We start from the raw sequence: 16,863 nt of genomic DNA, 5'->3' as shown, positions 1-16,863 counted from the left end.
GTAATGTGTGTGTGTGTGTGTGTGTGTGTGTTTGTTATTATGATTATATATATGAATTATGAATTATGAATATGAATGAATCAATTTGTGTATTGAAATGTGTTAAAACGAGGCTTGGGGTTCATGAACCGTATGCTATTTTAGGGGAATCATGTTTTTTTTTTTTTTTTTTAATGTTAATGCTTTCCCCCTACTATTTACCATTCCACCAAAGTGGAGATGGCTTAGGGGAATCATGTGTTGAGGTGTTTTGTTATTTATTGAAACTTTAATGTTCTTTTTAAAAGTTTAGGTTAATCTTTATATTCTGTTTTTATTTTTACTATCGGAAAGGGGTTAACAATGAGCATATATGTCATGTTTCAAAAATGAGTACGTATCGGTTGGTTGAACCGATTATACCGGATTTTGATAAGACAACGGGTATTTAAAGCCCGGTATTTTTGAGCGATTTGCTTGCTGCCGGGTTTTTTAAAAATACCGGTTTAAACCGGGAAAACGGTTTTAAACCCAAGAGATTTTTTGATATTTTTTTGATGCCTATAATTTTTGAAAATGATTTTTAACCTAACGGATAAGATTGAAACGAGTAAGCACGGTATACGACGATTCATTAATAAACCAATTTTGTATCTTGCAAATCCAAAGTTGGTTTATTTACATCTTTTGTAATTAATTCATTTCGTATACAAAGTACATCATCATCATCATCATCGTACTCGGTAAATCCCACCAATAGCAAAGTTATGGTAGGGTCTGAGGAGAGTAAGATGTAGACAGCCTTACCTCTACCCCGTAGGAATAGAGAGGCTACTTCCAGTGAGACCCATGGCTCGATAGTAGTTCGTATACAAAGTACTAACTTCCTAATTGACTCGAGCATTGTTAATGTGTGATATTTGGTTTATATGTGTTGTTTATTAATGTACTTTTGGGCTATTTTTGAGTTGAAATTGTATTTATATGGAGTTTCGTGGTAATATATCCAGCCCGGTTGAACCTCCCGGTACATTCCGATTCAACCGATTTTAAACCAAATACGGTATAATTAAAAAACCGGTTTTAAAACATTGAGCATATGTAATGGGAGGCTTACGGACCCCACTCTTTCTTTAGTTTTTTCACGTTAATTAATTCATTATGTGTTTCCCACTCCCCCTCTGTTACTTTTCTCTTCACCACTAGCACTTTTTCGTGTGTGATGATATGTAGCAACAAAGTTTCTTGTAGCATCATAAACGGTGCAGATAATGGCTAAGTTATGTTTATCTTATTGATTTTAACATAGCAAATAAAAATTTGTGTGCAATAAGAAATCAAACCTTCAAAAGAATGAGTATAGAATTTTGATTTTATATCACCTATAAATGTTTACAAAAGTGATTGAATGTTATTTGCTAATACAAAAAATACTAAGAATTTTATGTAAAAAGTTAAGTTCAAATTTGGAAGTGATCCGGTGCATGTTAAGCTCGCTTGCACTCATTCATCTTCTTTTGTGACTTTGAATTGCTATTTATAGGGGTATTTCGGTCGACGAAAACAAGTATTAAATTCGTTTTGGTTTTTCGTTCAACATGTGGGTCCTTATCCTTAAGTTTATCGTTGTGGATTTGTGCACCACTTGTCCACTAACACAAGTAGATTGTCTTAACACCGGTAGGTTGAATTTGGTTCAATCTTCAAAGTTCCAAATTTATTTCAAATAGTTGGTTCAAAATTTTTGGTTTGACGAATTTTAGGCTTGTAAAACCAAAAATTATGTTTCCCGGCAAAATTCAATCATCTGTCTATCTTCCGATTTTTCTTACAGACTTTTATGTTTTGCGTGAACGCTTAAGAATATTCCTAACAATCACCCCCCTCCCCAACCCTAAGTTTGATGCATTAGTGACAGACGTGTGATATGCTTGATTTTTTTCATGTATTCTTGATATTCATTCATCAATGATGATCTATAGGAGTGAGCAAGAAATGGTTCGGAACTGGCAGAACCAAGTAACAGGTACATAACCAATGTATCAAAACCGCCAAAATGTGTTACCTTATGGTTTCAATTTCTCAGTTTTTGCATTAAACGGTTCCTCGACCGGTTCAAGGTAAAACCGAAAGCTCAATACCTGGAACTAAGAAGCAGAGATTCAAATTCAGAATTTTAATCCGTATCTCTATAACGAACTTTTCATATTCAAGGTTTGTTAACGTCCTAGTTACGATCGTATGCTAATCTTCTCTGATGATCTCCTTACAACCTGAAGGCAGATATAGAGGGTGTTTGGGATTGTGTTTGAAAAATACTTATTAGCTTATTGGCTTTTTCAAAAAGCCAATAAGCAAAAAAGGTGTTTGGCAAATGTAAAAGCCCTTTTTGTTTTGGCTTTTTAATTGGCTTGAAAAGACATTTTTCTAAAAGCCTCAATTTGGAGCTTTTCAAAAATACTTTTGGATTTTTGATTGGATTTTTACTAATCTACCCACCCTTTACCCTTTTTGGTCATTTTATGTAAATAAGCTAAGCCAGACCTTTTTTTAAAAAGTGCTCATGGTTTTTCCAACCACATAAGCTAATCCAAACACTTTTTTAAAAACTCCTTTTCAAAAAGCCAGAAGCCAATAAGCACTTTTGACAAAAAACACTTTTAGAGTTAAATAAGCAATCCCAAACACCCTCATAAAGTCCTCTCAATCTCTTGCATATGTTCGATCGCATCTTCACATGTCTTTATTTGTTTATCTTATTCCTTGATAAAGAATAACCGTTCACAATTTTTTCACGTATTTGCGTGATTTTAGTTTTCCTCTTTAAACTCTACATGACTAATATAAATACGTTTTTTTCACGTAACATGAATATTAATTAATTGATTGAATCTTTCACGATTAATTGATTGAACTTTACATGATAACATGAATATTAATTGATTGAAATTTACATGAATATCAATTTCTTCACGTAACTGGCCATAATGTTTCTTACAAGTCGTGCATGTAGTTACATGAATATCAATCTCTTATCTCCAAAAATAACACAAACCATGTATTTTCATTATGTTAAGTTTAATCTAGTGTAGGACATCCATCGCATGAATATGAACTGCGTGTTTTGTGTGATAATAATGGATATTAATCACTAGTGAATTTGTATAAAATGGATCAACCAGAAGATATTTCTACTGACGAGAAGGAGACCGTTGAAGAAATGCAAGTTGAGAGATCAAAAAGTGATAGGCAAAAAAAAAGAAAGCTCAAAGCTAAATGTATAAAACATATGGATGCAATTTATAACAAGAAGGAAAAACGGTTGGAAAAATGCAAATGCTATTAAAAATTGACAGGGTCAGGTCTGGTAAAATCGAAACGCCATCGTTTGATAAGCATTATAAAAATTGCGCGCTAAATTTGGCTAACCAAGGAGGCAAGCAACCTAACTTGGATTGAGTTCATTTGAGAACTAATTTAAGTTTTAAGAACTCAATGTAACAATTATATTATTTTTTTTATATGTATGATACATTTGCTAGAAATTTTTTTTGTATTCTTTTACACGAATTGAAAAGTATTATATTTATGTTATATTTACATAAAAAGTATTATATGTAACAATTAAATTTTGCTTTTCATATGTATTGTATGTTAAATTCACTAGAAAAATTAATTAGAAAACACCAGAATAAATCTAAAGTTTATTTATAAAGAGTAAAAGACAATGCTTCCATCGAAATCTAACGACATTGGACCATATATCCGTATATTAATCCGAAGTAGGCCCATAAAAAGGTTAAGAATGAAAGGTAATAGGAAAGGCTTTGGGTATATAGACAATAGACCTTGAAAATGGGTTGGCCCTTTTGTAGGGCTGTTGACGAGCCGAGCCGAATCGAGCGAAGGCTTGTTCGTTTATTGGCTCGTTTACAACCGAACCGAACGGCTGAAATTCAAATCGAGCGAAAAACGAAACGAGTCAAAATCGAACCGAGCTTTTTTCGATCGAACATCGAGCGATTTCGAGCATTTTTAATTTCTTTTTCACTTTAAAAATTTTAATAAGAAACAAGTTTGAATGCTATAAATAATATATTTTGTAAACAAATTAGTAGTTTTTTAGACAAACGCATAATAGGTTGTAAATTTTTAGGAGTTCGAAGTTTGAAGTGAGATATAATGAATATGTAAACAAACTTTTAGTATTCTGAAAAGTTGACTCGACTAATAAAACTATTAAATTGATGGAAGAGGAAAAATTTTAAAGGGTTAAAAAAATTATATACTTATGTTTTATGTGTATTGTCTATATATTTATATATTTAGTCATATATAATTATATATAAAATAAATTAAAAATATTCGAGCCGAACCGAACCGAACAGACCTTTGCTCGTTGCTTGGCTCGTTTACAAACCGAACCGAGCAGAACTGCTCGTTTACAATCGAGCGAAAAAACGAGCGAGCATTTTCCGAGCATATTCCGAGCGAGCGACGAGCGAGTTCGAGCGTCGAGCGGTTTGGACGACATGCCCAATAACAATACTAGCCTTTTCTTTAAGAGAGTTTGAAACGACACCTAATGTTCGAGTGAGTCATTCTGAGACAGAATATCAACCAAAGACCACAAAGATCACAAACGTCAACTATCACCCTCTTGATACTGGACCACAAGACCGCCAATGGCAATAGCATAATCATGTGATAACAATATTTATAACCTTAGGATCATTTTTCTGAAATTGTATTAAATTCCAAAACTAAACACATGACTTTTAAATATATCTTTAAGAAACTATTTTACATCCCAGGAGATATGCTAAAACTTATTTTAGATATAATTACAAAATAAAAGTTTCTTTTACTAAAAATGTAGAAAGTTAATGCCATAGTAAAATATTTTGCATGTGCAAAATATACTTCAAATGTCAAAAGATAAATTTTGACAACTTTTGTCACCTTATTAAATGTATACATGCGAAATCCACTGTGTTAAGAGCATTCCCCCAACTCCTCCTCGTAGCATATATTTGTGAGTGGAAACTATACGGGGGTGGTTATGAGTGATTGTGAGTAGATGAGAAATAATTCTTTAAAATATTATTATTTATCATTATATTTGGGAAGATACTATTCATGTCATTATTAGAATGAATTCTACAAATAAAATCGGATTTTTCTTAAATCAAAATAACAGGTTATTTATGTGATAATTAATTGGTTATTGCAAATGAAGATAATATCAAGTTAATTATCAAGAACACCATGTGCTTTTAATGGATGCTTTATTGATTCATGACAGCAGATCTAGAAGAACATTTGAGGGGTACCACGGGTTAAAAAAAAAAATCTATTAAGGGATGACAAATACATAAAAGGAAGAAGTAAAAAAATACACTAAAATGTTATTTCCTAAGAAAGTTGAGGGGTCACGGAGACTAACCCTCAACCTGTGCTAGATCCGTCCCTAATGAATACGATATGAATGTCGAAAGATTTTATAATGGTTGGTGTTGTCTAAATCTAAATGACTAGTTAAAAAATTATAAGGTGCCTCATTGATGTTTAAGGGACCCTCACATGGACCTTTTTTAATAAGTTACTTGATACGACTTTTATGGTATTTGTTGGTATGGTTATATGAAGACTTTAAAGTTTTAACTAGACTAAAAGCTGGCAACTACTTACCCCATTTGGCAGTGCAGTGCCAGACAACTGCATGTTCAACAATGTGAAATTGAGGATGTTGAACCCTTTTTTTAAAATGTTTTAATCATTAATTCGCCATCTTTTATAATCACCTATTAACTTAAGTACATGTCGGTTTAATTTTGTAATAAGTCACGTTGCGTTGATTGATTGTCATAAACTATTAGCGCTGACTTGTAGCGCCTGTAGGTAGTAAGAAGCCAGCTCAAGCCCTTTAGATTAAAGATTTTTTTTTAAGACCAACAAAATATTCTTATCATATATAAACATGAGCTAGCAAGACGCCAAACACACCCAACTCAACCGTTAAAAAGAAAACGAAACATCACCAAGGGGAACATATAAAACTACCACCCAACACCCACCTACCCGATTACAACCGGAAGCTACAACAATACTTCAAAAAGACCCCACCTAACCGTGATCTATTGCTAACTCACATAAACCCGAACACTTTTATTTCTTCACCAAGCTTGCTTGATACTTAATAGATCGGGACACCCACCTACCCGATTACAGCCGGAAGCCACACAAATATATGTTGCTACTACATAACACGGAGCTGTCATATAAAAAGATCTTAACGCATTATTAAGTAAATTATTTTGTTTTGTCGATACTGTAAAGTGTACAATTGAGATATGGTTTTGGACTATTGTCAATTTGCAGCCCCACCATAATGCACGCAAAACAACTCTATCATGTCTCACGTGCTTGACCCATTGTTACAAATGAACTATATAAACAATAAACCATAAGTCCATAACTACTAAATATATATTAGAGAAAATTACTGTTTGTGTTCCTGTGGTTTTAAGACGGAGATACAATGAGTCTTCGAAAATTTTTTTGAACTGGTTGAGTCCCTGTGGTTTCAAAAATGAACCATTTGAGTCCCTGCCGTTACTTAACTTTCAGGGTATACTTTCATTTTACTGAAACCACAGGGACTCAAATTATTCGTTTCTGAAACCATAGGGACTCAAGTTGTTCGTTTCTAAAACCACAGGGACTCAACCATTTCAAAAAGAATTTCGAAGACTCATTGTGTCTCCGCTCTAAAACCACAATGATACAAACAGTAATTTTCTCTATATATTATTTTAAACGACCGTATTGTGTTTTTAAGGTTATTTTATTTATATACTTTCTTGGAAGATGTTACGGGCAAGTCAAACCTAGACTAAGATTGGCCTTACATGATTACATCCAATTGATATTATTAAGGGTGATGGTTGGATTTTAATGTTTTTAGGTGAAGCTAGTTGTTTGACCCGCCGCGGTAGAGTCTGATTTTTTTGTGTAATAAGAACGTTCGCAAGACTAATTAAATAGCCATAAACACTTCGGACATTGAACACTTTTTATTATTAGACAACCTGCATTAACTCTAATTCATTGTTTCTTCCCAGTTCAATAAATTGAAATGTTTGTCAAATTGAAGGGTGAAAAAAATGCAATGAAAGATTATGATACAATTATTGTGTGTGTGTATATATATATATAGGGGAGATTTCAAATGAGAACCCCTTTGAGTTTTAAGAACTCGAAAGAACTCAGTGTAACGATTTTTTTTTCTTTTTTACACATGCGTAATATATGTAGGCTACATAGACGTAAAAAAATTACAGAATTTTTTACGCACCGAGTCGACTTTTTACATATGTGTAACGGACGTAAAAGTTAGTGTAATCAGTTACATCTTTATTCTCTCTTCTACTTTGACTTTTTTGCCAGATTTAATCTCAACCACATATTCCAATCCATTTAATTAAATGTGTGGCATAGAATGGAGTTCTTAAGTTTTAAAACTTAACATGGTTCTCAAAAATCCCTCCCCTATATATATAAGTCCAAATCTTTTACCAAATAAAAAAAATGTGGTGATATCTGTGGCAAATGAGACAGATGAGCAGCACCTCTTTGGTTAGTGAATAAAGGGTTAGTTATTTTGTACTATAAATTGTATATGTGATAGATGATGGCATGTGTGTCGTTGATCAAAAATTTAGTATAAACTTTGTGTGGCTTCAAGAATGGGTGAATAGTGATTTTTGTGAGAGAAATGGATTTTGGTTTTTAGTATATATATATAATCTTCATCTAACCCGTTAGTAATAACATGCAACTTTAGACACCTGTTGGGTTAATCTGAAACATCTATGATAGTATAATATTGTAACACATTAAATTATTAATATACACGTGCTTAGTCATATAGAAATCCAATTTTAAATAAAGGTATAAAGTAACTTTATACGATATATGAGTAAAAAGGTATCTCATAAAATACGAACTAATTTTCATCCTTACCTTCAACAACAACTTAGTTTAATACCAAACGCCTTGTTAATCAGATTTCATTATAATCTCGCTAATGATTAATTGCATTAATAAAGTCATTCAGTTGTCACCTTTTTATAGTTATAACAATCGAGCATTCAAGTTACGAAAAAGTAAAAACTATAAATATGAAAGATTTTGCACATGGGTTGTTTTGCACTTTAGCTAACAATTTTGGACATCAGTGTAAAATGGCATGTGTTTCAATCCTTCCAGACTTTTTCCAAAAAGTGTTTTGATATAATCAAACATGTACGATCATAATAAAACTAGATTTTTTTTTCTCAAAACAGTAATTTAAATGACTGATGGGTCATGAATTCACTCGATCATCTCTATTTCTCGAGTGTTAATTATGAGGTGCTAGGCTGACACGTCATCAAAGAAAAGTTCATACTTCATACATCAGTCCGTCTAATTAAGCACGAAGTATTTTACACTCAAAAGTATTGGACAGAAAGAAAAAAGATTAATTGGATACGGTGTAACGTTAAATATTTTAATAGGTTGCGAAATATAATAACATTTTATATTTTTTTATGTTATCAAGATCCGGTTAGAAAGTCCAACTTAACCCGGATTGGTCCCTACGTGCTATATAACACACCACACTCCTCCATACAACTAAACCATAAAACGAAAACAATGAATGAAGAAAATAACACCCGACCCGAATCCGAACTTGTACCAGTATCTGTACCCATTCCACACGAACTCATATCCGAAATCCTCACACGCCTCCCGGTTAAATCCCTGGCCCAATTTCGCTCCGTTTCGACTAGATGGAACTCCACCATCACCCACCCATCTTTCTCCAAAACCCACTTCCATCACTCCGCCACCGCGGGCGCTCCCGTAACTCTCATCCTCACTTTCATCAACCGCTTCACCTCCGAACGCACAATTTTCTCCCTCGAGATTCCCTCGCCCCAAACCCGACCCGCCCCAAACCCGACCCGACTCCTCACCATCCCCGGATTCGCCCACCCGTTCGTCTCACAATCACTAAACGGCATCGTTTGCTTAAATTTAGGATCCATGTGTGTTTGCAACCCCTCGACTCGCAAATTCATCAAACTCCCATGGACGGTGTCGCATGCGCCGTTACTAGCGCCAGCGACACGTCATCGGTCAAACCACACCAAGTGCTAGACACTTGGATCACGTGCCATAACGACAACATCACCATGGAGCATCGAGTATTCACTATCGGATCCGGATCAGGATCCGGATCCTGGCAAAGGATCGCTGAAGGTCCTTCGTACTTTCCCTTTTAACGAAAGCCTATGCATAAATGGTCACATCTACTTTAGGGCCTTTCCGAGCATGTCCGCTTTGGAGAAACCTATCATGATCGCATTCGATGTTACTTGCGAAGAGTTTCGAATAATTAAAATGATCGATGAACCGGTTTCGAATTTGGAAGAAAGCGTTTTAATCGAACTCGACTGGAGATTGACTATTGTTGACCATCAAGGTGTTACAAATGGTGATGATAATATTTTGACTATGTGGATATTAATGGATGGTGAAGATGAATGGGTAAAGAAGTGTGTCACGATTCCGGTGATGTTTGGTGAGATGAAAGATCGCAGGAGGTTTAAGTTCGCCGGAACTACGCTTTCCGGCGAGATGATATTTGCGGATAAAAGGTTAGTTAAACCGTTTTGTGTGGTGTTGTATAATATTAACAAGAATGAAGTGAGGAAGGTGGAGATTGGTGGGTTGACTGATTTAGAGTTTAGTTGTAGTTTGGTTCTCATGAATGTCAACGAACATGTGGAAAGTATAATGTCTTTAACTTAAGTTAAAAGTATAGGCATGGTCTTATTATTATTAAAATAAAAATAATAATTTTTAGAGGTTACATTAAATAATGTAACGAGCTAAATATGCATTTTACTTAGTATAGTGACTTTTTTTTTAAATGGCCAGTGAATCTTTTAAATGGACTACTGATTAAATTTGTTATATTGGGATACACGTGTCTTTCGATATGGGGAAACACGCACCTAAGGCTAACGTCTGTCAACACTTGCCCGAAAGTACGGCAGGGAGGTGAGATAAAATCCGTTCGATTCAAGGATCCAACTGATGAATGTCACCTGCTCGCCTAGTCTCTCATCATCACCCGGTGCCACCAAAACTAAATGATGGGAGCATGAATCGGGTCACCTCCACCAACTCCACCACCAACTCATTGACATGAATTAAATTTTTGTTATTTAATAATGTATACTAATTATTATTATTAGTTGTTCAAAATACAATTTTACCATTTAAAAAATTATTACCCCTTAAAGCGAATGCGTCAAGTGTTTTACCATATAAATGAACACTCATAAATCGTGAAATCAAACAATTCTTAAAATATCATTTTCATATGTATTAGAGTAAAGTGTCATTTTCGTCCTTGTGGTTTGTCAAAGAATGCAAATTTAGTTCAAAAAATTTATTTTTTGTATATGGACCATCCACGTTTCCCAATTTTTGCCAATTGCATCCAAATCACTAACGTTGTTAAATTTAATCGTTAAGTCAAGGGTAGGCATGTCTTTTCACTCTTTCTTTATTATATGAGTAAAGTGTCAAAATCGTCCCCCAAGGTTTGGTCACATTTGGAATTTCGTCCAAAAATATATTTTTTCGGCATTAGACCCTCGATGTTTCCCGACTGTTGCCAATTTCGTCCAAATTGTTAATTCGGTCTAAATTCAACGTTAACTCAAGGGTGTTACTGTCCTTTTACATGTTCGTTTACATTATTATTATTATTATTATTATTATTACACTTAGCTAACCCCTTTATATGACTAAAAATAAAGAATAAAAATATAACGGATACTTTATTGGATTCAAACATAGGAATCATGAGATGTTATACATGTCATCGAACAAAGACATAATAATAATAATAATAATAATAATAATAATAATAATAATAATAATAATAATAATAATAATAATAATAATAAAACATGTAAAAGGACAGTGGCACCCCTGAGTTAACGATGAATTTAGATTGAGTTAATAATTTGAACGGCAACGATTGAGAAACATCGAGAGTTTAAATGGCGAACAACAAATATTTTTGGACGAAATTCGCAAATTTGACCAAACCTCAGGGACGATTTTGGCACTTTACTCATATAATAAAGAAAGAGTGAAAAAACATGTCTATCCCTAACTTAACGATTAAATTTAACATGGCTAGTGATTTGGATGTAATTGGCAAGAATTGGGAAATGTGAATGGTCCATGTGCAAAAAATAAACTTTTTGGACTAAATTCACATTATTTGCCAAACCACAAAGACAAAAATGGCACTTTACTCTATGTATTATAATAAAGTATAGATTGTGACATATGTGATGCCTTTTTCTTAACAACAAATTTTGTCACCCAAAATCCTTTAAACCTTACACTTATAAGGATCTGAACCCGTTTCAATCCTAATAAAGTGCATTTTTATAATGCATAAAACCTCTTAAACCATATTTTTCACGCAAATTAATTTATCACATTGAATAATATAAACTTTATAATTATGTAAGTATATAAACCATGTTACATAGAAACTGCTGGTTATGCATATTGTCCAACGTTGTATTTACAAATAAGTCTTAACGGTTTTGATTGATGTTGCAATTTTCATTACATGGAAGTAACACACTTATGAAATTAGGTTCATGTAACAAGCATGAATCTTTATTGTTTTTATAACGGGAAAAGCAAAAACGTACTACAGTCATGAAAAGAGTACCGTGATTCCTTAAAACAAGTAGTTAGGTGATTATGTTAGGTATATTGGATTTTATTAATCTCAACTATCGTCTTTGGTGATTGACGGTTTTAACTAACGAATCGAATGCTAACGGCCCAACTTTTAACGTATTTGTTCATAACGGTCTGCGACTAACAGAATTCTAACGCCATTAGTTGTAGGTCGCCGGAAAAATGTTTTTGCCCGGAAAACTCACATTTTTCCCGATGAGACCTATAGGGTTGCTAAGTCAGCCCTAGATAGGCTACGTGACACGCCACGTGGCAGGCAACGTGTCTCTTCAGCGTAACCTCCACGTCGCGTATCGCGATGGGTTACTTAAAGGTCCTTAGGTATCTTGACAACCGCAATAATTTTGGATAACTTACACGTCGTCGCAATACACGACGAGACAAATCTAACCCGTCGCGTAGCGCGATGGGAGGATTTTAAAAATCTTACTTTTCCACATAAACACTAAGGCGACCCTTAAGCAGCTCACAACGATGTGAGCGTGCAACATTGAAGCACCACATTGCGCCCATCGCACTCCGCCAGACGACCATTGGATGTGATTTATCACATAAAAATATTATCATATGAGCTCTCATTCTTATAAAGAGCTTACAAGTTTTGTAATTTATCGATATGAGATAAGAACTTACATTCTTATTTATACGAAAGTGGAAGCATTCCACTTACTTCCTCCACCAATGTGGGATGGAATCTACTTATTTTATTTTCTCCATTCTTCCTCTTGCTTGTTTTGTTTCTTCACTTTTCCTTTGATTATTTTATACTTTGTTATAAAAACCATCAAAACCGGATCACAAACATCGCTACGTAAAATGCTAATATTTTTTTAACTAAAAACAAACTATAGCAATACTATACTTAAATTAAAGAGAATAAAATGCTCATTTTTATTATGCATTTTTTTTAAAATATAGACGTATGAAAAACTTATGACCGTTTAAAAATAATGAGTGAAAGTTGAGTTAAAAATGAAATTAAAAAAAATATATGGTTAAAAGTTAAAGAGTTAAGTTGCAATTATTTTTTAAATTTATAAAAGGTTAGTAAAGTTTAACGAACATTATCGTAACTGTGTTTTAACAAATTGAGATTCATACCAGACAACCTTTACCCCTGTGTCACATGCTTTATTAGATGTATCTCATGCATTGAATGTTATAGGACAACCTTTAACCTTATGTCACATGCTTTATTAGACATATCTCATGCATTGAAATGCTCTAACAAGCCAATATATTTATCACCCTAATGTGATGTAAACAAATATTGAAATGCTCTAACAATCCAATATATTTATCACCCTAATGTCATGTAAACAAACGCAAACTCACATTCCGAAATTATTTCCCTTGATTCAAAACAAACTACAAGTAAACCAACCATTTCATTTGATTTGATTTCAGCCATAAACAAAAGGAATCATAAAAACAACACAATACAAAACAAACAAACAAACAAACAAAAAAATCCATAAAACAAGCAATGGCATTGTCAATGTTTGATTCTACAAGTAGTTGGTTTAAAATTAAGGCATACCACTTTTACATGAATTCTTGTGACTTCCTCACACACCTCCCCACTTTCTTCCTGAATTCATCTCTTCTTTCTCTCCATTCTTTCTGCAAACATCACAAATATTGTCAACAATCAACCAATATAAAGTAATATCAATCAACAAATATAACAATAAGTATATTACCGCAGCTTCAACATTTGCTGGTGATTCATCGTTCGGGCTTGAAAGCATTGAAATAATGCTCAACACTATACTCTCAACCTGTACACACAATAATGTTATATAATGAAACAAAAACTGAACTAAAAAGATAATAAAAGACTACAGCATAAACCTTTTATACACTACAATCAATATACAAGTATACAATTATCTATATGGTATAACTAAAAGTCGAGCATCTACGACGTTAATGTGAAACATATTGTGATCATATAATCAAATTAGCAATGTAAACTTTTAAGACTTTCATATTTGAAAACAGTTTTGAGTGTATGACAAAGATAATTGTAGAAGCAATAGACATGAACATGAATATTAATGCAATAACAAATGCATACCGTATGAACAGGTGTCCAACGCTCACTTGCAAGCTCATACCCGTTTGGATCATCACCAGGAGGATGAAGAATTGATATACAAACCTTACCATCAGGGTAAACTGTCAAAACACCAAAATATAATATTCAAAACCTATAATCTTTTAACCCAAAGTGTTGGTTTTTTTTATATTTTCTTGCATGGTGTAATCACACATAAAAACTACTAACCGTTTGGATGCCAAACCTCGGATGTAAACCGTACGGTTGGAGGACTATTTGGGTAATTTTGTGGAAATGTCATTATTGCATTAAAGAAGCCACCCTCACTGAAACAATGAACCCGAATCATGAGTTAGAAACATATATTTCATCTATAAACTAGTAATAGTAATCAGCCAACTCCATACAAGATCTACAAATAGAACTTATAACGCAATTTAGTAAAATAATAGGAAATTTAACCTCGAATTCAACAGTTAATCAAAATAAACTAATGAGAGCATACAAAATAAACTAAATTAAAATCAATACAACTAAGTTCCTAAACTAATATTGAACGTAGCAAGATAAACCCTAAGCCCTAACATCACAAATCACAAATAAAATAAAATCAATAACATAATATAAATAAACAAAAACAAAAGCAATTAACAAACCCTAACATTCCAAATTTCACAAAATTAACTTCCTAAACTGATATTTAACATAACATATAAACCCCAACATCACAAATAAAATCAATAGCATAACAAGAGCATAAAGTTAAACTAAAACCGGAACAATTAACAAACCCTAACATTCCAAATTCACAAAATAAGTTCGTAAACAAATATTGAACATAACAAAATAAACCCTAACATCACAAACAAAATCAATATCCCAAGAGAATACAAAATAAACTAAAACAAGAGCAATTAACAGGCCCCAACTTTCCAAATTTCACAAAATAAAATTCCTAACTAATACTATGGGTACAAACGAGCCGAGCCACTTGCAAGCTACTCGAGATTGATCGATAAAAGGCTTGAAACAAGCGAAACCATATTGAGCCCAAGCTAAGCAGCCTCAAATAAAACTCGTTTAGTTATCAAGACCAAGCTCGAGCCTTGTATGGAAAAATAGTTCAGACTAGTTGAGCCTTAACAAGCCTAGTGTATTTTTAAGCTTTTACTGTTTTGGACTTTGTAAAGAAGATGGTTGTAGTGAAAGTAATGTTTATTACTTGAAGGTGTATCTAATACATAAGCCACTACACCTATATATACACAACTAAACCCTAGCTAACAGCCCATAAAAGGCCCATGGGCTCTATCTAACCAAATGGGCTAAAACCCTAACTAAATACAATTAACAGACTTAATAGCCAAGCTTAGGCTTGTTAAAGTTTTTCTCAAATACGTAGGTTCGATTCCCACTTGGTCCATTTCGAGGGACATCTGGGTTAACGGATGAATCAGGGCTTTAATCCAGGGTTCGAACCCCGATAAAGTGGATCTCCATCCGGTTCCCGCGCATCAGAAAGGTAGGTTTACACGTGAGATCCTCTGTTGTTCAAAAAAAAAAAGCCCGAGCTTCTCGTGTATCAAAACAAGCCAACCTCTTGCTAATTTACACTCCTAACTAACATTCAACACAACAATATAAACCAGGCCGATTATCAATAACCTAACAAGACCATAAAATTAAACTTAAACAATAGTAATTACCAAACCCTAACATCCTAGAATCATAAATCTCACATAATTAACTTCCTAAACTTAAACCAACAAACAAATCCCACAATAACAATAATAAATAACCAAAAACAATAATAATATTAATAATAATAAGCATACTATAAAGTATCCGGGGGTCCAATAATCGTAACGCTCCATTCAAACAAATTACTCTCATCCACAAGACCTGCTGAGAATCCATCCACCGGATGCTTACAGAGATCTGCAAAATCAACAACGGATCATGACCCAACAAAATTAAATTAAAATCAAAACGACCCATGAATTAAAAGTAGAAATTAAAACCTTTGAGCTGTTTCTGAAGAAGAAGACTTGCTTGAGACGGAGATGCCATTGAAGGAAGCTTCTAGAGAGAGATGGATTAACCGACAGAGTTGAGTTTGTATAGAATGAATTGAGATGTGTGTTTGTTTGTTGTTTGGTTGGTTATATAGGAAAGTGATGATGAAGTAAAGTTGAGTTGGAGTTTGATTATTCCAAACTCTAAATTGGTAAAATTGATTTTGGTTTTCTCTTTTTATTTACTGTTTATAATTAGTTGAGTTGAGATGTGTGTTTGTTTATTTACTCCAAGTTTTAGAGGATTATGTTTGTTATAGTTTGATAAGTATTTGAATCGGATTTGAATAACCCAAAATTTGAACTGAATTAAGTTGAATTCGAATTCGAAAATAGATATGTTTGGATCGGTTTTATCTGGATTAAGTTTTGAGTTTGAATTTATATTTAGGAATCAGAAACCAATTAGAATAAACCGAATTAAGATGATGTAGTGTTTTTTTTTATAATGTTATGATCAATTGAGTTGGGCATTAAATACGGGCCTCAAACTTAGTTATGGATGTTTTGTGGTTTTTCATTTTTATTTGATTTATTCGAAAAAACCGAATTTTGTATAGTTTATTTCAATCAGGTGTTGCGAATTTTATTAGAAGTTGAATTCCATTATTAAAATTTTCAATTTGAATATCCCAAACCGATTTGATGAACACCCTTCGTATCTTATATATGGCCATATTATTTTTAGAATCATTAATATTTTAAGAACTACAACTATTTTATAAATTGCGCATAAGTAAAAGATCATCAAAGCGGTGGAAGAGAGAATAAGTAACGGTTATATAATAGTTTAGGGCTTTTCTACAACCACCACTCTTTTTACTAAAAAACTCACCAATACGCCGCACATAGCTTTATACCCATCAGTTTTGTCTTATTATGTTTTTTTTTCTTTTG

General features: G+C 33.3%; 1 protein-coding gene and 1 pseudogene across 1 annotated transcript; one reads left to right on the top strand and one right to left on the bottom strand.

Moving 5' to 3' along the window:
- The first annotated feature begins 8,644 nt into the window (after nucleotides 1-8,644).
- Nucleotides 8,645-9,840, top strand: LOC143568324 (putative F-box protein At1g47790; annotated as a pseudogene).
- A 3,380-nt stretch (nucleotides 9,841-13,220) lies between these two features.
- LOC143568323 (ubiquitin-conjugating enzyme E2 7) lies at nucleotides 13,221-16,080 on the bottom strand. The gene is made up of 6 exons (XM_077054504.1): nucleotides 15,913-16,080; nucleotides 15,727-15,829; nucleotides 14,120-14,217; nucleotides 13,910-14,010; nucleotides 13,533-13,610; nucleotides 13,221-13,452 (listed from the first exon to the last, which is right to left on the bottom strand). The coding sequence occupies exons 1-6, from the start codon at nucleotides 15,959-15,961 to the stop codon at nucleotides 13,375-13,377; spliced, it is 507 nt and encodes a 168-aa protein (XP_076910619.1). The 5' UTR covers nucleotides 15,962-16,080; the 3' UTR covers nucleotides 13,221-13,374.
- Nucleotides 16,081-16,863: the final 783 nt, after the last annotated feature.

The sequence above is a fragment of the Bidens hawaiensis genome, unplaced genomic scaffold (genome assembly GCF_021521415.1).
Source record: "Bidens hawaiensis isolate Kalapana, Puna unplaced genomic scaffold, B.hawaiensis_p1.1 tig00023933_1, whole genome shotgun sequence".
Lineage (NCBI taxonomy): Eukaryota > Viridiplantae > Streptophyta > Magnoliopsida > Asterales > Asteraceae > Bidens > Bidens hawaiensis.
Note: the sequence above shows the minus strand (reverse complement) of the source record. Positions and strands in the feature narration are given on the sequence as shown.

Excerpts from the sequence above, each read along its gene's own strand:
- LOC143568323 (XM_077054504.1), bottom strand. The coding sequence starts at position 15,961 with ATGGCATCTCCGTCTCAAGCAAGTCTTCTTCTTCAGAAACAGCTCAAA. Across the intron at positions 14,218-15,726 it reads GGACCCCCGGATACTTTATA|TGAGGGTGGCTTCTTTAATG; the intron begins GTATGCTTATTA and ends TCATTGTTTCAG. Across the intron at positions 14,011-14,119 it reads CGAGGTTTGGCATCCAAACG|TTTACCCTGATGGTAAGGTT; the intron begins GTTAGTAGTTTT and ends GTGTTTTGACAG.